Here is a 16733-nt window from a genome sequence, read left to right as displayed (position 1 = left end):
GGGCCATCTTCTTAAGAATACAAATCCCCCAAGAATGGTGCTCGAGCTGCTCAAGCTTTCCAACCAGAAAATATGACTGTATTGAAAGATACAAGAAACAATAGGACCAGCCTCACTTCTGCCCCTTAAAACAATTCAAATCACTGAAGGTGACATCTCTTGCTGGCATCTCTGCTGCCATCTACTGACTCAAACTGGCACATATTCTAGTCAATCCTAACCAAGAAGGGTTACATTGTTCTGTATACGTTTCCATTTTAAGTCTTAACATGTTGTATTACAATCCTTTGTACATAACTTTACTTCTAAATTGCAAGTACCCACAAGATACACAGGATGTCTTGCTCATCTTTTAGTAGGTAATCAGGAAATGGTTGTGGGATTAAGTAACTGTGAGTGTTACACAGGCCTTCTCCAAAAAGATCATCTCAATTTTCTTAAGGATTCCTCCAAAACCCAGAAACTACCATACTTTTATCAAGCAGAAGAGAGCAAGTAGTCTATTTTTCAAGGCCTTCAGAGTAGCTCCTTCCACAACTTTTTTTATTCACCCAATATCAGCCTTCACAATCTCCATCATCAGCAAATTATTCTGTCTCAAATAAGAATTGTTTATTGTTTATGTCTATGACTCATGTGGCTTAGAGTTGGTTGTAACTTTAATGTGAGGGGTTTTTGGAGACTCAAAAGCAGAACTGTGACGATACTGTTGTTCTTTTCTCCCCAAATTGAGTAAGCCCATTCCTTCTTTCTACATCTTCATGATCTATACAGCTCAAAATTAGTAATAGTTTTCTTAATGTGAAGCCTCAAAACTAGTTTCAATACTGTATTTAGCATTTAGGCAAAGGTAATTTTAAGAAGTGTTTGTGGTCCCTGCTATCATCCTTATCAATGGGATACCTTGCATTAGGCAAACCTAGCATTTACCAGGCAGACAAATTAGGAGTTGGTGATTCATTTCACAGAGCAGTCCCAGGAAAATTTCTTCAAAATGACGACTTCAGTCCTATTTCATTTAGAAAATATTCATTTTACGAGAAATTTTTCATGGATTACAAATCACAGAATGAGAGTAGCTGTAATCTTACTGATGTCTAATTTATGTGTCACTTGGGTTTAAGATATGCACCTTTTTCTGGTTTCTGCTACTGGTGTTATGAGCTCTTCAAGATCTCTTGTCCCATACAGAAGTGATCAGCATGAAGATCATCTCTTAGAAAATATTATCACGTTCATCTGACACCTGAAAAAGCATACCCGGAGAGTAGAAGAAACTTGGAGACTCTTTATATACACAAATAGCATAAAGGAGTTTTTCCCAACTCTAAGGGACCAACCTGGGCAAAGGAATAGCCTTGGCAATCAGTCTCCCTGTCCCTGTACCCTCAAGAAAACAGGGAGAGTCCCGTTCTCTAATGCCAAGGTTAATACCTAGCTTTGGTTTCTTAGCAAGCAGGGTCTCTGCACTGCAATCTGGAAGGCCACTGGAATCTCTCTGCCAATGTTTTTGCCATCCTCATTATTGATCCTAGTAGCAGCACAAACCTGTTTCTGGATGTTGTGTTTAGATGCTGATCAGCGTTAAGTACTCACCCCAGGGAGGCTGGGCAAAAACAGCATGCAGACTTTTCAAGCTGTGCAGACTTTTCAAGCTGACTTTATAGACTGTTTGCTCTTTGGATTGGTCAGGGCCTGCAGTCAGAACCCACGATCGTTAATTCATTAACGCCTAGCTCTTTAAGCAATTTGGCAAAAATCTTTGATAATTCAGTCCCACTGCTGGGGGCTGCTTCCAAAATGCATATTTTCAAAATGTGTGAGCAGGCCGGGCACGGTGGCTCACGCCTGTAATCCCAGCACTTTGGGACGCTGAGGCAGGCAGATCTCCTGAGGTGGGAGTTCAGGACCAGCCTGACAAACATGGAGAAACCCTGTCTCTACTAAAAATACAAAATTAGCCAGGTGCGGTGGAACACGCCTGTAATCTCAGCTACTCGGGAGGCTGAGGCAGGAGAATTGCTTGAACCCAGGAGGTGGAGGTTGCAGTGAGCTGAGATCGCACCACTACATTCCAGCCTGGGCAACAAGAGCGAAAGTCGGTCAAAAAAAAAAAAATTTGGCAAAAATCTTTGATAATTCAGTCCCATTGCGGGGGGCTGCTTCCAAAATGTAATTTTCAAAATGTGTGAGCAGGCCAGGCATGGTAGTTCACACCTGTGATCCCAGCACTCTGGGAGGCCAAGGCGGGCAGATCACCTGAGGTCAGAAGTTTGAGATCAGCCTGGCCAACATGGTGAAACCCCATCTCTACTAAAAATACAAAAATTAGCTGGGCGTTGTGGCAGGTGCCTGTAATCTCAGCTACTCAGGAGGCTAAAGCAGGATAATCACTTGAACCTGGAAGGTGGAGGTTGCAGTGAGCTGAGATAGTGCCACTGCACTCCAGCCTGAGCGACAGAGCGAGAATCCATCTCAAAACAACAACAGTATAGTCAAAATATGTGAGCAGTATGAAGTGAAGGAAGAGTTCCAGGAGAAAATGGATGGGAAAGTGTTAATATACATTCTGATCTGTGTACAACCAAAGTGTTGGAAGGGTGATATGCACTTCTTGCTAAGCACAAATCCACCTAAAGCTCACTCTATTTATGATAGTGTCTTTATTATCTGACCTAATAAAAAAGATAACAGAATTTAACCCATACAACCATTCCTTGAGTGGAAAAGGTGGATCCTTCTTAGTGTGGCCCTAACACAGTAATACACATGGGAGCTTAAAGAGTTTGCCCACAGTGGAGAGCTAAAAATGCTTGGTGGTGCCTATTGATGCAATTTGATATACAACATGACAATGAAACCCCCCACAGCCACAGTGGAATTTCCACTAAAGAGCTAACTGGATAGAGACAAGGATCCATGTAGGCAAATCTTCAGAATGTACTTTTGTAGCCTCTATTTTAAAACTGTAATACTGCTTCTTAACCAGGCTTATGTCATACAGTTGGGGAAGAATGCTACAGATTTTTTCTTTACAGTGGGGTTGGGGGAAGTCAGAATTACTTAAGGAGTCTGTACCTTTCTCTCTACCTGCAAATTACATCTGTGCTATCTTCCACATTCCTCAGCATTAGAAATCAAAATAGTCTCCATACTGGATTGGCTTACACATAGTAGGTCTACCCTTTATCCTCCCTTCTGTTATCAGCACATCAGTAAATTGGGTATTCTGCAGTAGGCTTTTCCAAATGAGAAAATATGGTAGTTGTTTACTTTCTTTATCCACTCAAAAAGCTTCATTTAAAGTTGATGGAGGCCTGGCATGGTGGCTCATGCCTATAATCCCAGCACTTTGGGAGGCCGAAGCGGTGGATCACTTGAGGTCAGGAGTTCGAGACCAGCCTGGCCAACATGGTGAAACCCCGTTTCTACTAAAAATACAAAAATTTTCTGGGTGTGGTGGCAGGCACCTGTAATCCTAGCTAGTCGGGAGACTGGGGCAAGAGAATTGCTTGAACCCAGGAGGCAGAGGTTGCAGTGAGCCAAGATTGCACCACTGCACTCCAGCCTGTGTGACAGAGCAAGACTCTGTCTAAATAAATAAATAAAAAAGTTGATGGAAACAAGAAATTAAATCTAGCCTCAGTTTATGACAGAGGTTTCAAATTAGTGACCTGCAAGTCAAGTCTGGTCTGCAGATGTGTTTTGTTCGGCCCACACAGTACTCTGAAAAATCAGGACTACTTACATCAAATCTACATTTCCAGCTTTCAAGAAGGTACACCAAGTCCATAATCCTGCATAATAAAAATTGCCTGGAATTTATCACTATTGTCCCTTTCAAGAAGTCCCCAGATCTTCCTTTCCCTGACTGTGATACATTTCACTCATTTACAGTAGTGCCAGAGCTCTATAGGTATTTGAAAGTGACCTTTTGTTTGGAGTCTAGGAAAAGAACATCAAGGAGAGATTGACACAGATCCTCAAGGTAGGGATGGTAGCTGTAGATAATTATCAATTTAAAAAAAATTTTTAAACTATATAAATAACAATGTCTTTATTATGTATCCAATGTTTTTATTCAAGAACACAACAAATTATAACTACTAGCAAATGACAGCTTTATATTTTCAGTAGTGCTACACCAAACATTTGTTAAATGCTGTTTTTTTCTGAGAAAGAATGGAAGAAATGTATGAGCTTTCTATGAAATGTACAAAGTTAAAAAAAAGTAAGGCCTCTGCGTTGACTTTTAACCTAACATATGCTTTAGCAATCTAACAGAATTACAGGCACCTAAAAAGTAACAATTTTTCATCTTTTAAAGTTAAAAAAAGTGATTAATTTAATGGTCATTGCTTAGTTAATTCAGGATTTAGGAAAAGTTCTTAATATTAAGAAAATTTTTTATTAGATTTCTGTTTCACAATGTCTCTAAACCTTTCTGTATGAACGAATTTAATAGAAATCATTTTGATACATGCTTGACTATAATAAATAAAAATGTAACTAGTTACAATTAAATCTTTTAGACCTTGTAATAAATATCTTCCTTTCCTCACTGATATGGTGGAAAGAAAACCTAATATGAAATCAGTGAAACTTAATTCATCATGGCCATTGCTATGCGCCTGCTATGTAAAGCAATCAATGGCAAGAAGAAGAAAAGAGAGAAGACTCACTCAAGTGAGCAAGACCCAGTAAAACACATGAACACTGGTTAAATCTTCATCAGAACAATTCAAATGCTAAAAGGCATTTTTAAGCAATTGGTGAAATTTGAATATGGACTGGCTATTAGATAATACTAAGGAATTAAGGAATTATTAGTAGTAATTTTAAAAATATGCTGTGTCTTTCCATTGAAGTTGTAATCTTGCTAGCAGAAATTGTATGCAAAACAGGTATTCAGTAGATGTTGTTGATGCTGATGTTGAATTGTAGTATTTCAAATTTAGGTTGAAGGTCAAGAAGCACTGGGAAATAATTTCTACCTTTTCAGAATTACTGAATTTTAGAGTTCGAAATGACAAGAGGAGTTATCTAGTCAAAATAAATTTATCTTAAGTGTGAAGAAAAGGACACATAGCTAGAAAGCGGTGGGGCTGGTCTAGAATGCAAGTTTCTGTGCAGAGGCCCATATTATACCTCCTTCAGTGTAGCTTACATGGAGGCCCTTATAGCTTCAAAGCCCTATGTAGCTCACAACTCAATTCTTTCTCCTTCTCCACTTAACTTGATAATCTTGCTCTTCCTCCCAACTCCATTTTCCATCTCCAGGCTTTTTAAAATTTATATTCACTTGACAAATTTTACTTTCCTTGGGAAAGCTGCCAAAGGCAATTCTAACTGAGAAGGAATAATAATGAGCAAAGGAAAAACAAGGCAAAATTAAAAGAACAACAACAGCGGCTGTTTAAGCTTCGTCTAGATTTATACGTCTACTTTATCCCCCTGGCTTTCATGAACACATTTTTTTTTCTAAGCTCTGTCAATGGACACATAATAGCTTTCTATCAATCAGATAGATCTCAAAGGAAAAAAAACAGGTTTTAAGCCATCAGCACACAAAGAACCAGGGCTGCTGAAACATGTCTCTCTTGCCATTCCCTTTTTCCATCCTTTATCTACTCTTTTCAACAGCTAGTATGAAGGCCAAAAATTCAAATATTATTTTTATAAGCCTTTTAGTAATAAATTGCTTTTAAAACTATGCACATGTATTACTTTAAAAATGCTATGCTTTAGAAAGCTGAATTATAATTATCCAGTACTCTGTTTAGCACCAAATAGAAAAATTAAAAACTCAGCTTGAATGCTTCTGAATTTATAAGATAAGCCAGGCAGCCCTAATACGAGTATGGACAGATAGCTTAACATCGGCAATAAGTTGCATTAATATATCAAATACTTTAAAGAAGGATAAACGTAAATACAAATGAATAGACATATGGGATTTAGTAAGTATAAACTCATAGAAAAATGTGTTTCTGGGGCCTATTACAAAGGAATTACAGATTTCTTTTCTTAAGTTCCTCTGTTATGTTATACACTTATATATTAGTGATACACATACATTATCACTAATCCTCACAGCAAGCCTAAGGGATGACTGCCCATATTTTACAAATGAGGAAGAGGTAGGGCCAGAATTTTAATACGAAGCTGTCTGACTGCCCGTTAATCTTCTTTCCACCATAACATAAAAATACATACTCAATTTAAATTTAGGAGGGGAAAAGTTATGCTTTTTGCCCTTATTCTAATAGCAGCTCATTTTAATTTTTTGCTTGAAAAATGTTTTTTTTCTTTTTTTAGGAACAGAGACAGGATCTTACTGTGTTGCCTAGGCTGGTCACTGGTTGCAAACTCAAGCGATCCTCCTGCCTCGACTGGGATTACAGGCATGAGCCACCTCGCCCAGCCAGCAGCTCATTTTAACCATGTTCCATGGTCAAGGCTGACATTTAGCTAGTATGCCCTGGTGTGTGGCATAAAGGCTAAAGGCTGTTCTAATTCACTGGGTACCTGTTCTGCTTCATTTGTGCCCATGCCATACTAATCATTAAATATTTTTAATATTACACCTGTCCATGGCATAGAACTTTTAGAGTTTTCAATCAAATACTTATTCAGATACTTGAAATCATCCAAACCACTTCTTATATTTTCTATATCCATAGGTATCACAGGTCTACTTCTATGCAAAATTTGACTGGCCCTCTCTCTGAGTAATAACATGCCAAGATTCCCAGCTTTTATACTAGAAGCTTAAGCTTTGACATATTTATATATATATCAAAGCATGGGGCACATCTTCAAACCAGCAGTACAAAATTATTATACTCTAGGTTTTTGCCAGCAAGTCCAACCTTGAAATGAAATCCCGCTTGTCAAGTCAGGCTTGTAGCATTTCATGTTTGGGAAGACAGTCTAACAGACAGGATACTACCCACACCTTCCTCAGTTCTTGCTATCAAATTAGATCACCAGAAAGTAATATATCTGGACATTAGCTTAGACAAAAATGCCTACACTGTTTTGCACAAAGTTATAATCTTGGATTTTATCAAGATTCAATATAAGAAATGACCATATGGGAAAAAGGAAGCAATGGTATAAATATTTCAAAGACAAATCTAAATGTCATCATAACAAAAGTGTGATTTATTTCTAGAGCTTCTTACTCTAGATTTATTTATAAGTTAGTTATGTCAAAATCAGTTTGCCCAACCAGCATACATAAAATGTTGTACAAGCTCCCTCAACTGGTTGAGATATAGAACTACCAAAACACATGTTCCATTAGGTTGACTGCGTCATCCTCTTCAGAAATTTCTGTAACTGCAGCCTGAGATCGAAGAATGGACATGATGTCGTTAGATAATTTGTCAAAGCCATTCTGTAAACATATACTTGCCACTTCTTGCCACATTTCTATAGAGCAAAATGAATCATTTATCATAAGACTTTCTACTGCATCTGTGGGGGAAAAATACAATATTATAGTATGGCACTTATTCTTATTTGATAATCTATACTTTAATGATTCTTCAAAAACAGAAGACATGATTTCATCTCAGCTACTGTTAAACTCTACCTGATTCCCCTAAGATCAACGATATAACGTTCAGTGCTCAGTCTAGCTCATGGCAAGTACTTGCGTTAGTTCCTTCTCCTCCTCTCTTATCATTAACCTCTTCATGTCTCAGTTCAACCCTCCACCACTTTCTCACATTCCACGTCTCCACTCATCTCCTTTTTGTTAAGGTAGCAGATGCTGAAGGCTATAAGGTAGGAGCTCAGAAAGTGACGAGTATGGGCTCATCCTTATTCTCAGAGTCTACAAGGCACCACCAGAAACTATCAAATAACTGTGGACCTATAGGTCAAGTTTTCATGATTTCAAACACTTAGTTAAATGCCTTAGTGATGCTAACCCAAGGACTTAAGAAACTCTTTGACAAACTCTTCATCCTGTCTCTAGATGGAGACCTCTTAATGATGGGGCTTCTATAACAAATATTTTTCTTAAGGAAATGAAATCATTTTGTTTGTTAAAGAAATTTCATATTGTTTACTTTGTAAAATCTCTTAGGGATCTAACATTTATGGAACTCATTTCTTATCTATTACCTGCATTACTTATGGTACTTCATAAAAGAGGATCTCTTTTCAGAATATTGTCATCACTATAATTTTATTTCTACCATAATTATTATTTTTCTATCAAAATATTTTAGTTGATATCTATAGTGATAATTTCAAAATATAAAGTTATCTTCCAAAATACATTTTCAAGTAATTTAAAATCAAGTCGTCTGTTCAACTTCCTATATTAACAAAAAGAAAATAAGAGTTTTAATTATTCTTTCTCTCTCTCTCTCTCTCTCTCTCTCTCCCCCCCCCCCCCCCTCTTTTTTTTTTTTTTTTTTTTTTTGAAGCAGGGTCTCACCCAGGCTGGAGCGCAGTGGCACAATCACAGCTCACTGTAGCCTTGAGCTCCCTGGGCCCAGGCATTCTTCCACCTCAGCCTCTGGAGCAGCTGGGACTACAGGTGCACACCACCACACCTGGCTAATTTTTATATATTTTTTTATAGAGGCGAAGTTTTACCACATTGCCCGGGCTGGTCTTGAACTCCTGAGCTCAAGCAATCCACCCATCTCAGCCTCCCAAAGTGCTGGGATTACAGGGGTGAGCCACTGCACCCAGCCTAATTAGTTACTCTCTAATTTACAGCAGAGTTAGGTTCAGGGTGAATATCATATGTAAATACACATACATTTGGTTTAAGAATTAAAACATATAGTTTATGTCTACGTAACATTTAAAATACATATAAAAAGATGGCTAAATATATACATATGTCAATATATATAAAGTTTTTAGTGTTAGTGATTATAATTATTGTAACATTCCCCTCAGGCTTGATAAAGATTCTCTCTTCATTCTAATTTTCTCAAGAAATATATTCTACTGCTAATAGACTATTATTTACATGGCAATCTTTACATTTATAAACTACTAAAGTTAACTCCTGCTAAGAAGGAACTCTTAGGAAAATCTGAGTTAACTTATGCATAATCATCTTAAACCTTTCCCTAAATAACCCACCACTATTTCTTCCACAACATTTTACTCTACTTACCTTTCCCACCTTTATTTATTTCTTGAAGTAGCTTAATGCCAATTTTTTTCATATCCACAGAGAACAGATGAAGTATGGCAAGACCAAAAGATAAAGATGGCTGTTTCTCATTCAACTCTTTAATGAGACACTGAATTAATTCAACTTGGGGACATGACATTAATAGCTGCAACAGGTCATCTGAAAGCAAAAATGCAAACTTTATCTCAATATCCTAATATGATAAATCAACTAGAAACCAGAACTAGCTAATGTCTATACCTGCCAATCAACAACAGTTTTTCTAATCCTTCCAAAGCCCTCAATCAGCCACTCCAACCTAAACTCAACAGTACTATCCCCTAGCCCCCTCCATCAAAAAAGTCATGCTCAGCATAACAAAAAACAAAGGAAAACTACCCATAAGAGTACCAAAAACATAATTATAATGAAAAGAAATGTGGTACAATAAAAATATAGATTGGCTATCGGGAAACCTGAATTCTAATCATAGCTCCATCAGTCACTTATTCTTTTGGAACTCAGTTTTCACATCTGAAAAGTGCTAGAATTGGAGCGAATTTCTAAGGTTTCATCTAATACTACAGTTCGTTTGTCTATATCTTGTTGCTCATATTTGGACCAAATTCTGGTAAGTATAATGTCTTTCTTTCTGTGCCTTGCACAGAAAAAGCAACTCAGTAATTTTTTCCTAAAAATATCAAATACTTAGAAATTCAAAAATGAAAACTTAAAGAAGCCATCAGCTATTTCAAGTAGCTAGAGGTAGAGCCATATGAAGCTGCCTAAATTTGACCAACAAAAGGACAATTCCATATGGTTTAATCTACTACTTAACCATTGAGGTAATCTAAAGCTACAATTATGATTTGTATTCTTAATTTTTTTTTAAACAAATTCTCACTGTGTTGTCCAGGCTGGAGTGCAATGGCTCATCACAGGCACAATAATTATGTACTATATCCTTAAACTCCTGGGCTTAAGCATTCTCCCACCTCAGCCTTCACAATAGCTGGGACTACAGGCATGCACCACCGTGCCCTCTATATTCTTAAGTTTATAAACTTTGTATTAACTTCCTAAACTTTTTTAAGTAAAAATATTATTATGGGGCCACAATAGAGGTAATTTTGAGAATAACTTCTGAGAGCCTTTCAAGAACTACCCTAGACATAATTTGAACTCTGAAGGCCTTGGGTTTTTAAAATGTATTTAATATGTAGAGATGGGGTCCCACTATAGTGCCCCAGGCTGGTCTTGAACTCCTTGACTCCCTTTTGCTTACTACATTTCAAAATATATTTTCTTTTTTAAAAAAAATTATTATTATAATTTTTTAGGGATGAAGTCTCACTCTGATGCCCAGGCAGGAATGCCGTGGCAAATCATCACTTAATGCAGCCTAGAATGCCTGGCCTCAAGCAATTTTCCCATCTCAGCCTCCTGAGTGGCTGGGACTACAGACCCTATCCCTAAAATTTTTAAATTCTAAGAGTTATCCCATGTTTAAACATTAACAAATATAATTCTTACATACGGAAAAATAATAGTTAACACAGAAACCAAAACTGTATACTTAGATAATAGAATATTAGTTAGTACCTACTATGCCAGATTCTGTTTTGTCACTACATAACTAAAGGCGAATCACTTACTCCTCTGTGCCTTAGCTTCTCTGTGGAAACATACCGTTGTTTTTATCTATAAAATGGGATAGTAACAAAACCTACCTCATCGTCATAGAGTCAACGTGAGGATTAAATGAGATAATGCATGAAAAAAAAGCCTAGCTATTATTACAGTAATAGTCTAGGGCATGCTGTTATTAATGAAGAAATTTGTAACTTTAAAAGAATACATAGATTCTAAGAAAAAGTCAATTAATTGCTTGAAAATGATCATATTCAACAACACTAAAACTCCTTTTTCCTGGAATAATGTGACCTCAAATGGCTATGTTTGGTTCCATTTTGCATCTTCTTAGAACTGGGATACATAGCCTGCAAATGAGGACTGGCACTGGTCTGGGAGATGGGGAGATGTCAGCAATGCCTCTACTTTGAGTTACTGCCAAACTAGATCCAGAGTAAGAGATCTGCTCATCCAACTAGAGTCACCCTAAGGTCCACAGTTTTCTCAGATTACTGTCCAATTGTAATCTCACATTACTGTTCAATTGTGTTTTAAAATTTTGAAATAAATTAGAAATTCATCATTTCTAATGCTTATGTTACGGTTTAAAACATTACATATCACAAATAAGTTATTTTAAAAAATCATTTATGTAGTATGTTCTAGCATATCTGCTAAATTTATCTTTAAAACTGTAAATTTCCAGAACTATCTGATTTATTAAATGTTTCTATTTTGAGGAAATATATAATATTTTTTAATGTCTAGCATGAAAGCCAATCAGCTCCAGCTTACCTATATTCATGAAAAATTACAAAAGAAATCTCCTACTTATTGGTATATATAAAATTGATTTTATAACATAAGTTTAAAGTACTGTCTGCTATTATGGGTACTCTTAGAATTAAAGTCCAGAATTCAAATTTATACAAATTGAGACTTTTTCACTTACCGGAAGTAAAGTCCTTGACAAACTGCTGTATGTACTCCATGACCCTATCAGTCTGACCCTGTTTACACAAGCAAAGGAGAGCTTTCTTGTGCAGCCCGCATTCACTGTAGATAATCTGAGCTAAAGCCAGGCACTTGGCCTTATTATAAGTATCCTGCTCCCCATAATCACAAATCACATCTCCTGCCTCTTCAGAAAATGTCAGTCTAGAACAAGAAGATCAATAAGACACATGTTAGAAAATTCTTGATGAGTGGCTGAGACTGAGATATTTGAAAATTCAGCACAGTAGAACTGGATTTTCTATTGCCTGTAAGAATTCCAAGTTACAATTTAATAAGCAATTGATGATGTAGGAGAAATTAAACATATCTGAGATTTAACAACAACAACAACAAAAAAACCAATCAGTGTGTATTCCCTTGGAGGAGGACATTTTGGCTCCTCAAAAGCTCATTTTAAAAAATCCACAAACAAGATTAAAACTCTCCTAAAAAGACTGATAGGTCTAAAAATTACAAGGTAAACCAAATGCTCTCATAATTGGGGTCTCAATATTTTCAAGCAGTTATCTAGATTCTAAACCGTATGGAATGTAAAAGCTTATTAAATGTTGGTTGTAGATAGTGACAACAGTTTCAGTTCATATAAATAGATATTGCAAGCATTTGTACTAAAAGGAAAACAGAAAGTGTGACAGCACTGTTATTTTTAAAATTTGTTATAGATTTATAAGAGGGAAGAGGGGAAAATGGACATAATTGTGCCTGTTAGGAAAGACTGAGGAAGCAGTTCTTTTGAGAGGGCTCAACTGAATAGATTTCACTTGTCATATTTTAATGTACCACTTCTATACACAACTGAAGTTAAACATCTGATGTGCTGTAAGAGTAAATTCACCTAGAAACTATAGGCAGAGCCAAAAGAACATCTGGGTATGATCAAAGATACCACTTCGAATTACTTATGTTATACATATTTTTAATTAACAGTTACAAAATAACAGCAATCATATGATATTGGTGTCTGTATACATCTAAAAATGCTGATAACATTAAAATGAAATCCTGAAGCCCCTACAAAATGTCTTTTTCCTGAAAACTCAGTAAATAAAGCCTTCTGTGTTTATTGGGGTGGGCAGCAGAGAGGTGAGTCTACATCAAAAGGTAGCCTGAGTACAAATTAATTATTTAGTTAAGAAATTCTCTGACTTCCACACTTTAATACCAAAATACAGGTTGTTTGCTGCAATTCCTGAGGCTGAACAAGTTAATTATTTTAGTCTAAGTAGTGACTGAAATACTGCAGCAAAATCATAATGCCAGTATTTTAGTATTTATTTATCTTCTTAATGCCATCATTTTTTGAAGGGTCGCCACCTTAGAGAAGGCCAGAGCTGGGATGCTGGCCAGGGAAATTCCCTCCCTGTTTTTCCCTCCAATCATCACTTCATCGTACCCTCTTTCTGCTTCCGTAAAATCCCCTTGTTGACTTTTCTCACCCTTACACCTAACTCAAAGAGGACTCTTTTTGGGCCTTGTGAAAGTGGATCTGACACCAGGCTAGCTCTGGAAAATATGAACAGCTAAGAAATAAAATAAAATGTGCTTAACCCTACAGTAATCTAATACATATTTGATTATAAATTAGATTTAATTTTTTTTTTACCAGAAAATGTAAGTTTTATGTCTCTCTGTTTTTTTGTTTTGTTTTGTTTGAGACAGAGTCTCCCTCTTTCACCAGTTGCCAGGCTGGAGTGCAGTGGCACCATCTTGGTTCACTGCAGCCTCTGCCTCCTGGTTTCAAGCAATTCTCCTGCCTCGGCCTCCCAAGTAGCTGGGACTACAGGAGCCCACCACCACACCCAGCTAACTTTTGTATTTTTAGTAGAGATGGGGTTTCACTATGTTGGCTAGGACGGTCTCGATCTCTTGACCTCGTGATCTGCCCACCTCAGCCTCCCAAAGTGCTGGGATTACAGGCGTGAGTCACCATGCCCAGCCTATGTCTCTTTTAAGTTGTTACTACATATATGATCTTTAGAGTAAAAACAAGCACCAAGAGATGTCCTTAAAATAGAATGTTGATTCTTATTTATTATGCTTCAAGTTCCAGGGTATATGTGCAGAATGTGCAGGTTTTTTACATAGGTTTACACGTGCCATGGTGGTTTGCTGCAACCATCAACCCATCATCTACATTAGATATTTCTCCTAATGCTATCCCTCCCCTAGCCTCTACCTCCACAGGCCCCAGTGTGTGATGTCCCCCTCCCCGTGTCCATGTGTTCTCATTGCTCGACTCCCATTAATGAAAGAGAACATAGTGTTTGGTTTTCTGTTCTTGTGTCAGTTTGCTGAGGATGATGGTTTCTAGCTTCATCCATGTCCCTGTAAAGAACATGAACTCATCCTTTTTTATGGCTGCATAGTATTCCATGGTATATATGTGCCACATTTTCTTTATGCAGTCTATCATTGATGGGAATTTGGGTTTTAAAATTTTTTAATGTCAAAATAAAGGTAATATACAATCTCTAAATCCATGCATAGAATTTATTTACTGTTATTTTCTAGGACTGAGATTGCAGAGTTAAAATTTCAGAGAGTATTTATCTTCTTCTGGGAGCAGTGTCTGCAATTAAAAGAAGTAATACCAGTAAAGGATGGTTTCTTAAAATTTAGACTTTGCAGGCCAAGTGATTAGACTTTTCCCAGGTAAGAATGACTAAGAGAGCCAAGATTAACCCATAAGGCAGGCTGCTAAAGGGCTAGCTCTATGCTGAGCTTCTGGGAATGAACTGGAAGGCTTTTTAAGGTAGTCATGTGACAGAGGCCAGATAATCAGAGGTAGAAACTGGGAAACAGAGACTAAGTATGAAGAATGTGAATTGCCTTTAATATTCCCTCTTGTATTATCTCAGGATCTTTAAAACTGGTGGCATTTTCTCAATACATGTAGTCACAGAAATGCATAGTAATTAAAGAATTTAAATTCTTACAACTAAGAGGTAGAATGGGTCAAGAATCATCATTATGTGTAAGAAACTTAATCTTGTCTGAAGCACCTTTGCACTAGAACTTTTTAAAACAGGTTTTGGTAAAGAACATGCACTTTCTGATGATATCCTCAAGTCCAAACCATTTCCAGTGCTCCCTGATACATACCTTTTGTGGAGGGTGTAGAAAAGTGATCGGGCAGAGAAGAGGTCAAAGAGAGAAAAGAAGGGTATACATATGAAGAGGTTATTTCCTAAAACAAAATTAACTATTAGGTGGACAGTAAATGAAGGCCATAATAAGAATGGGTGGGAGAAACACACTTTGCACTGGTAAATAGTGCCATCAAGATAGTTTTATCCAGAATTGTGCAGGGGAAATGGTGGATTTGAAATGAGTGGCAGTAGGCAGTAGAATGTAAGCCTACCATTTTTATGTTTAGGACATTTCTAAGTCGTGAGTTTATTTAGGAATTGCTTACTAATGTCCGTCTATCTCCTTATGATACCGTTCTTAAAGATGAGAACCATTCAATAATCTGTAGTATGTATTCTACATCCCTATGCATTCAGAGCCAAGTAAGCATAGCCCTTAGGCTGCCAGCAGCAGGCTATACCTACCAGACAGACTACTGAGAGGCCTTTCCCTTCTCTGCCTTCCAATACACACAGCCCAGCCCATCTTCACAGAGACGCAGTATAAGCAGCTGCTATCTATTTTCCGATTGATCTTCGTAAGTTGTTCAGTCATTGTGGTAGACACTGTTCTGGTGTCTCATCCAGGCCCCGGTTACTGAACTAGTGTCCCTTCTCCAGCTGACTGCTAACAGCTCATAGCTGCCACCTTCGCCAAAGAATTGTCCTCAGGTGTCTGTAGCCACCTCACCCAGAAAATTATGCCTATCCCACAACCCCCAGTAGTCTACACTCAACCCCCAATGACTGACTGATAGGGGTTACAAAAGGCCAGCCCCTTAATAAAAGGAAAGAACTCTGTGTAATGTCTATGCTCTGTAACCCTCTCCCTGTGATAATGGCTAATACTAGACTTGACCTGAGTTCACATCATTGCTTGGCTCGTTTCTAAGCCCTATCCTATTTCATTCCCTTTGAAAATTTTCCTGAGTAGTAATCTATTAGTAAATAATCTGCACCCTAATCCAAGTCACAAGTTCTCTTCAAGGAAATAGGGAAACTGAGTGACAAAAATATTTCCCTCTGCTCCATTATATAGCAACAGTCCTACCTGTTGATAATAATCAAGTAAGTCAAAACCTCACAGACACTAAAGTTGCAGGCATAGGAAACACAAATCCCCTGGGATGGTTAATTTTATGTGTCAACTTGACTGGGCCAGAGGGTGCCCAGATCTTTGGTTGAACATTACTCTGGGTGTATCCATGGGGTGTTTTGGGATGAGATTAATTTTTTTTTTAGTTTGGAAGTATTTATTTTCAAATTGTAAAGTCAATTTTACCAGAACTAAAAATGAGAGAGATTGCACAAGTAATGTAGTTTGTCAATTTTGTTGAGATAATATTAATATATATACTTTCCTTCATCTGATAAAGATGTCACTCACACATTCTATAAAGTTTCATTTTAATTAAGGATTTCCTTCTTTGACATTAATGCTATTATCAGAACAGGAAATTGGAAAGCGTGTCAAAAGCAATATAAGCTTTTTACTCTGTGGCCACTGGCTCTGTTGTGCAGGTAATACTTACATTCCACACTTATTTTATTCTTACACTAGGAAAAATATTCCAATATTTTTTGTGAAAACCAATGAGGGAGGGGCTTAAGACTATATAAAAATCTGATTTTTTATAACAGCAATTTTAAATGACTAACAGAGTACGTGGCCTCTAAGTGGTACTCAGAAATATTGATTGACTTTCAAAAATAAACAACATAATTCATTTAATAATTTTCTCATTTCCCCTATCCTAATATATATTTTTGTTGCTGTTGGTTTTTTTTTTTTTTTTTTTTTTTTT

The 16733-nt window shown here is 37.0% G+C and overlaps 1 protein-coding gene and 1 long non-coding RNA gene across 2 annotated transcripts in view; one reads left to right on the top strand and one right to left on the bottom strand.

The window, feature by feature from the left end:
* The window catches only part of LOC116560624, a 158433-nt gene extending 157729 nt beyond the window's left edge, over nt 1-704 (top strand). The window contains exon 2 of the long non-coding RNA XR_004273050.1: nt 2-704. This is a non-coding gene — a long non-coding RNA (uncharacterized LOC116560624). The remainder of the gene's footprint in view (nt 1) is intronic.
* A 3356-nt stretch (nt 705-4060) lies between these two features.
* CLHC1 (clathrin heavy chain linker domain containing 1) lies at nt 4061-13446 on the bottom strand. The gene is made up of 3 exons (XM_032292120.1): nt 11736-13446; nt 9152-9331; nt 4061-7482 (listed from the first exon to the last, which is right to left on the bottom strand). Exons 1-3 carry the CDS (start codon nt 11773-11775, stop codon nt 7286-7288), a joined length of 417 nt encoding a protein of 138 aa, XP_032148011.1. The 5' UTR covers nt 11776-13446; the 3' UTR covers nt 4061-7285.
* Nucleotides 13447-16733: the final 3287 nt, after the last annotated feature.

The sequence above is a fragment of the Sapajus apella genome, unplaced genomic scaffold (assembly GCF_009761245.1).
Source record: "Sapajus apella isolate SASKATOON/1434 unplaced genomic scaffold, GSC_monkey_1.0 scaffold26, whole genome shotgun sequence".
Lineage (NCBI taxonomy): Eukaryota > Metazoa > Chordata > Mammalia > Primates > Cebidae > Sapajus > Sapajus apella.
This window is presented reverse-complemented; position numbering and strand designations above follow the sequence as displayed.

Bases quoted from the DNA above. Each gene is read 5' to 3' on its own strand.
- CLHC1 (XM_032292120.1), bottom strand. From the start codon at position 11,775: ATGGAGTACATACAGCAGTTTGTCAAGGACTTTACTTCCG. The intron at 9,332-11,735 runs GTAAGTGAAAAA...TTTTGCTTTCAG, and splicing joins TGTCAAGGACTTTACTTCCG to ATGACCTGTTGCAGCTATTA. The intron at 7,483-9,151 runs GTAAGTAGAGTA...TTTCCCCCACAG, and splicing joins AATAAATAAAGGTGGGAAAG to ATGCAGTAGAAAGTCTTATG.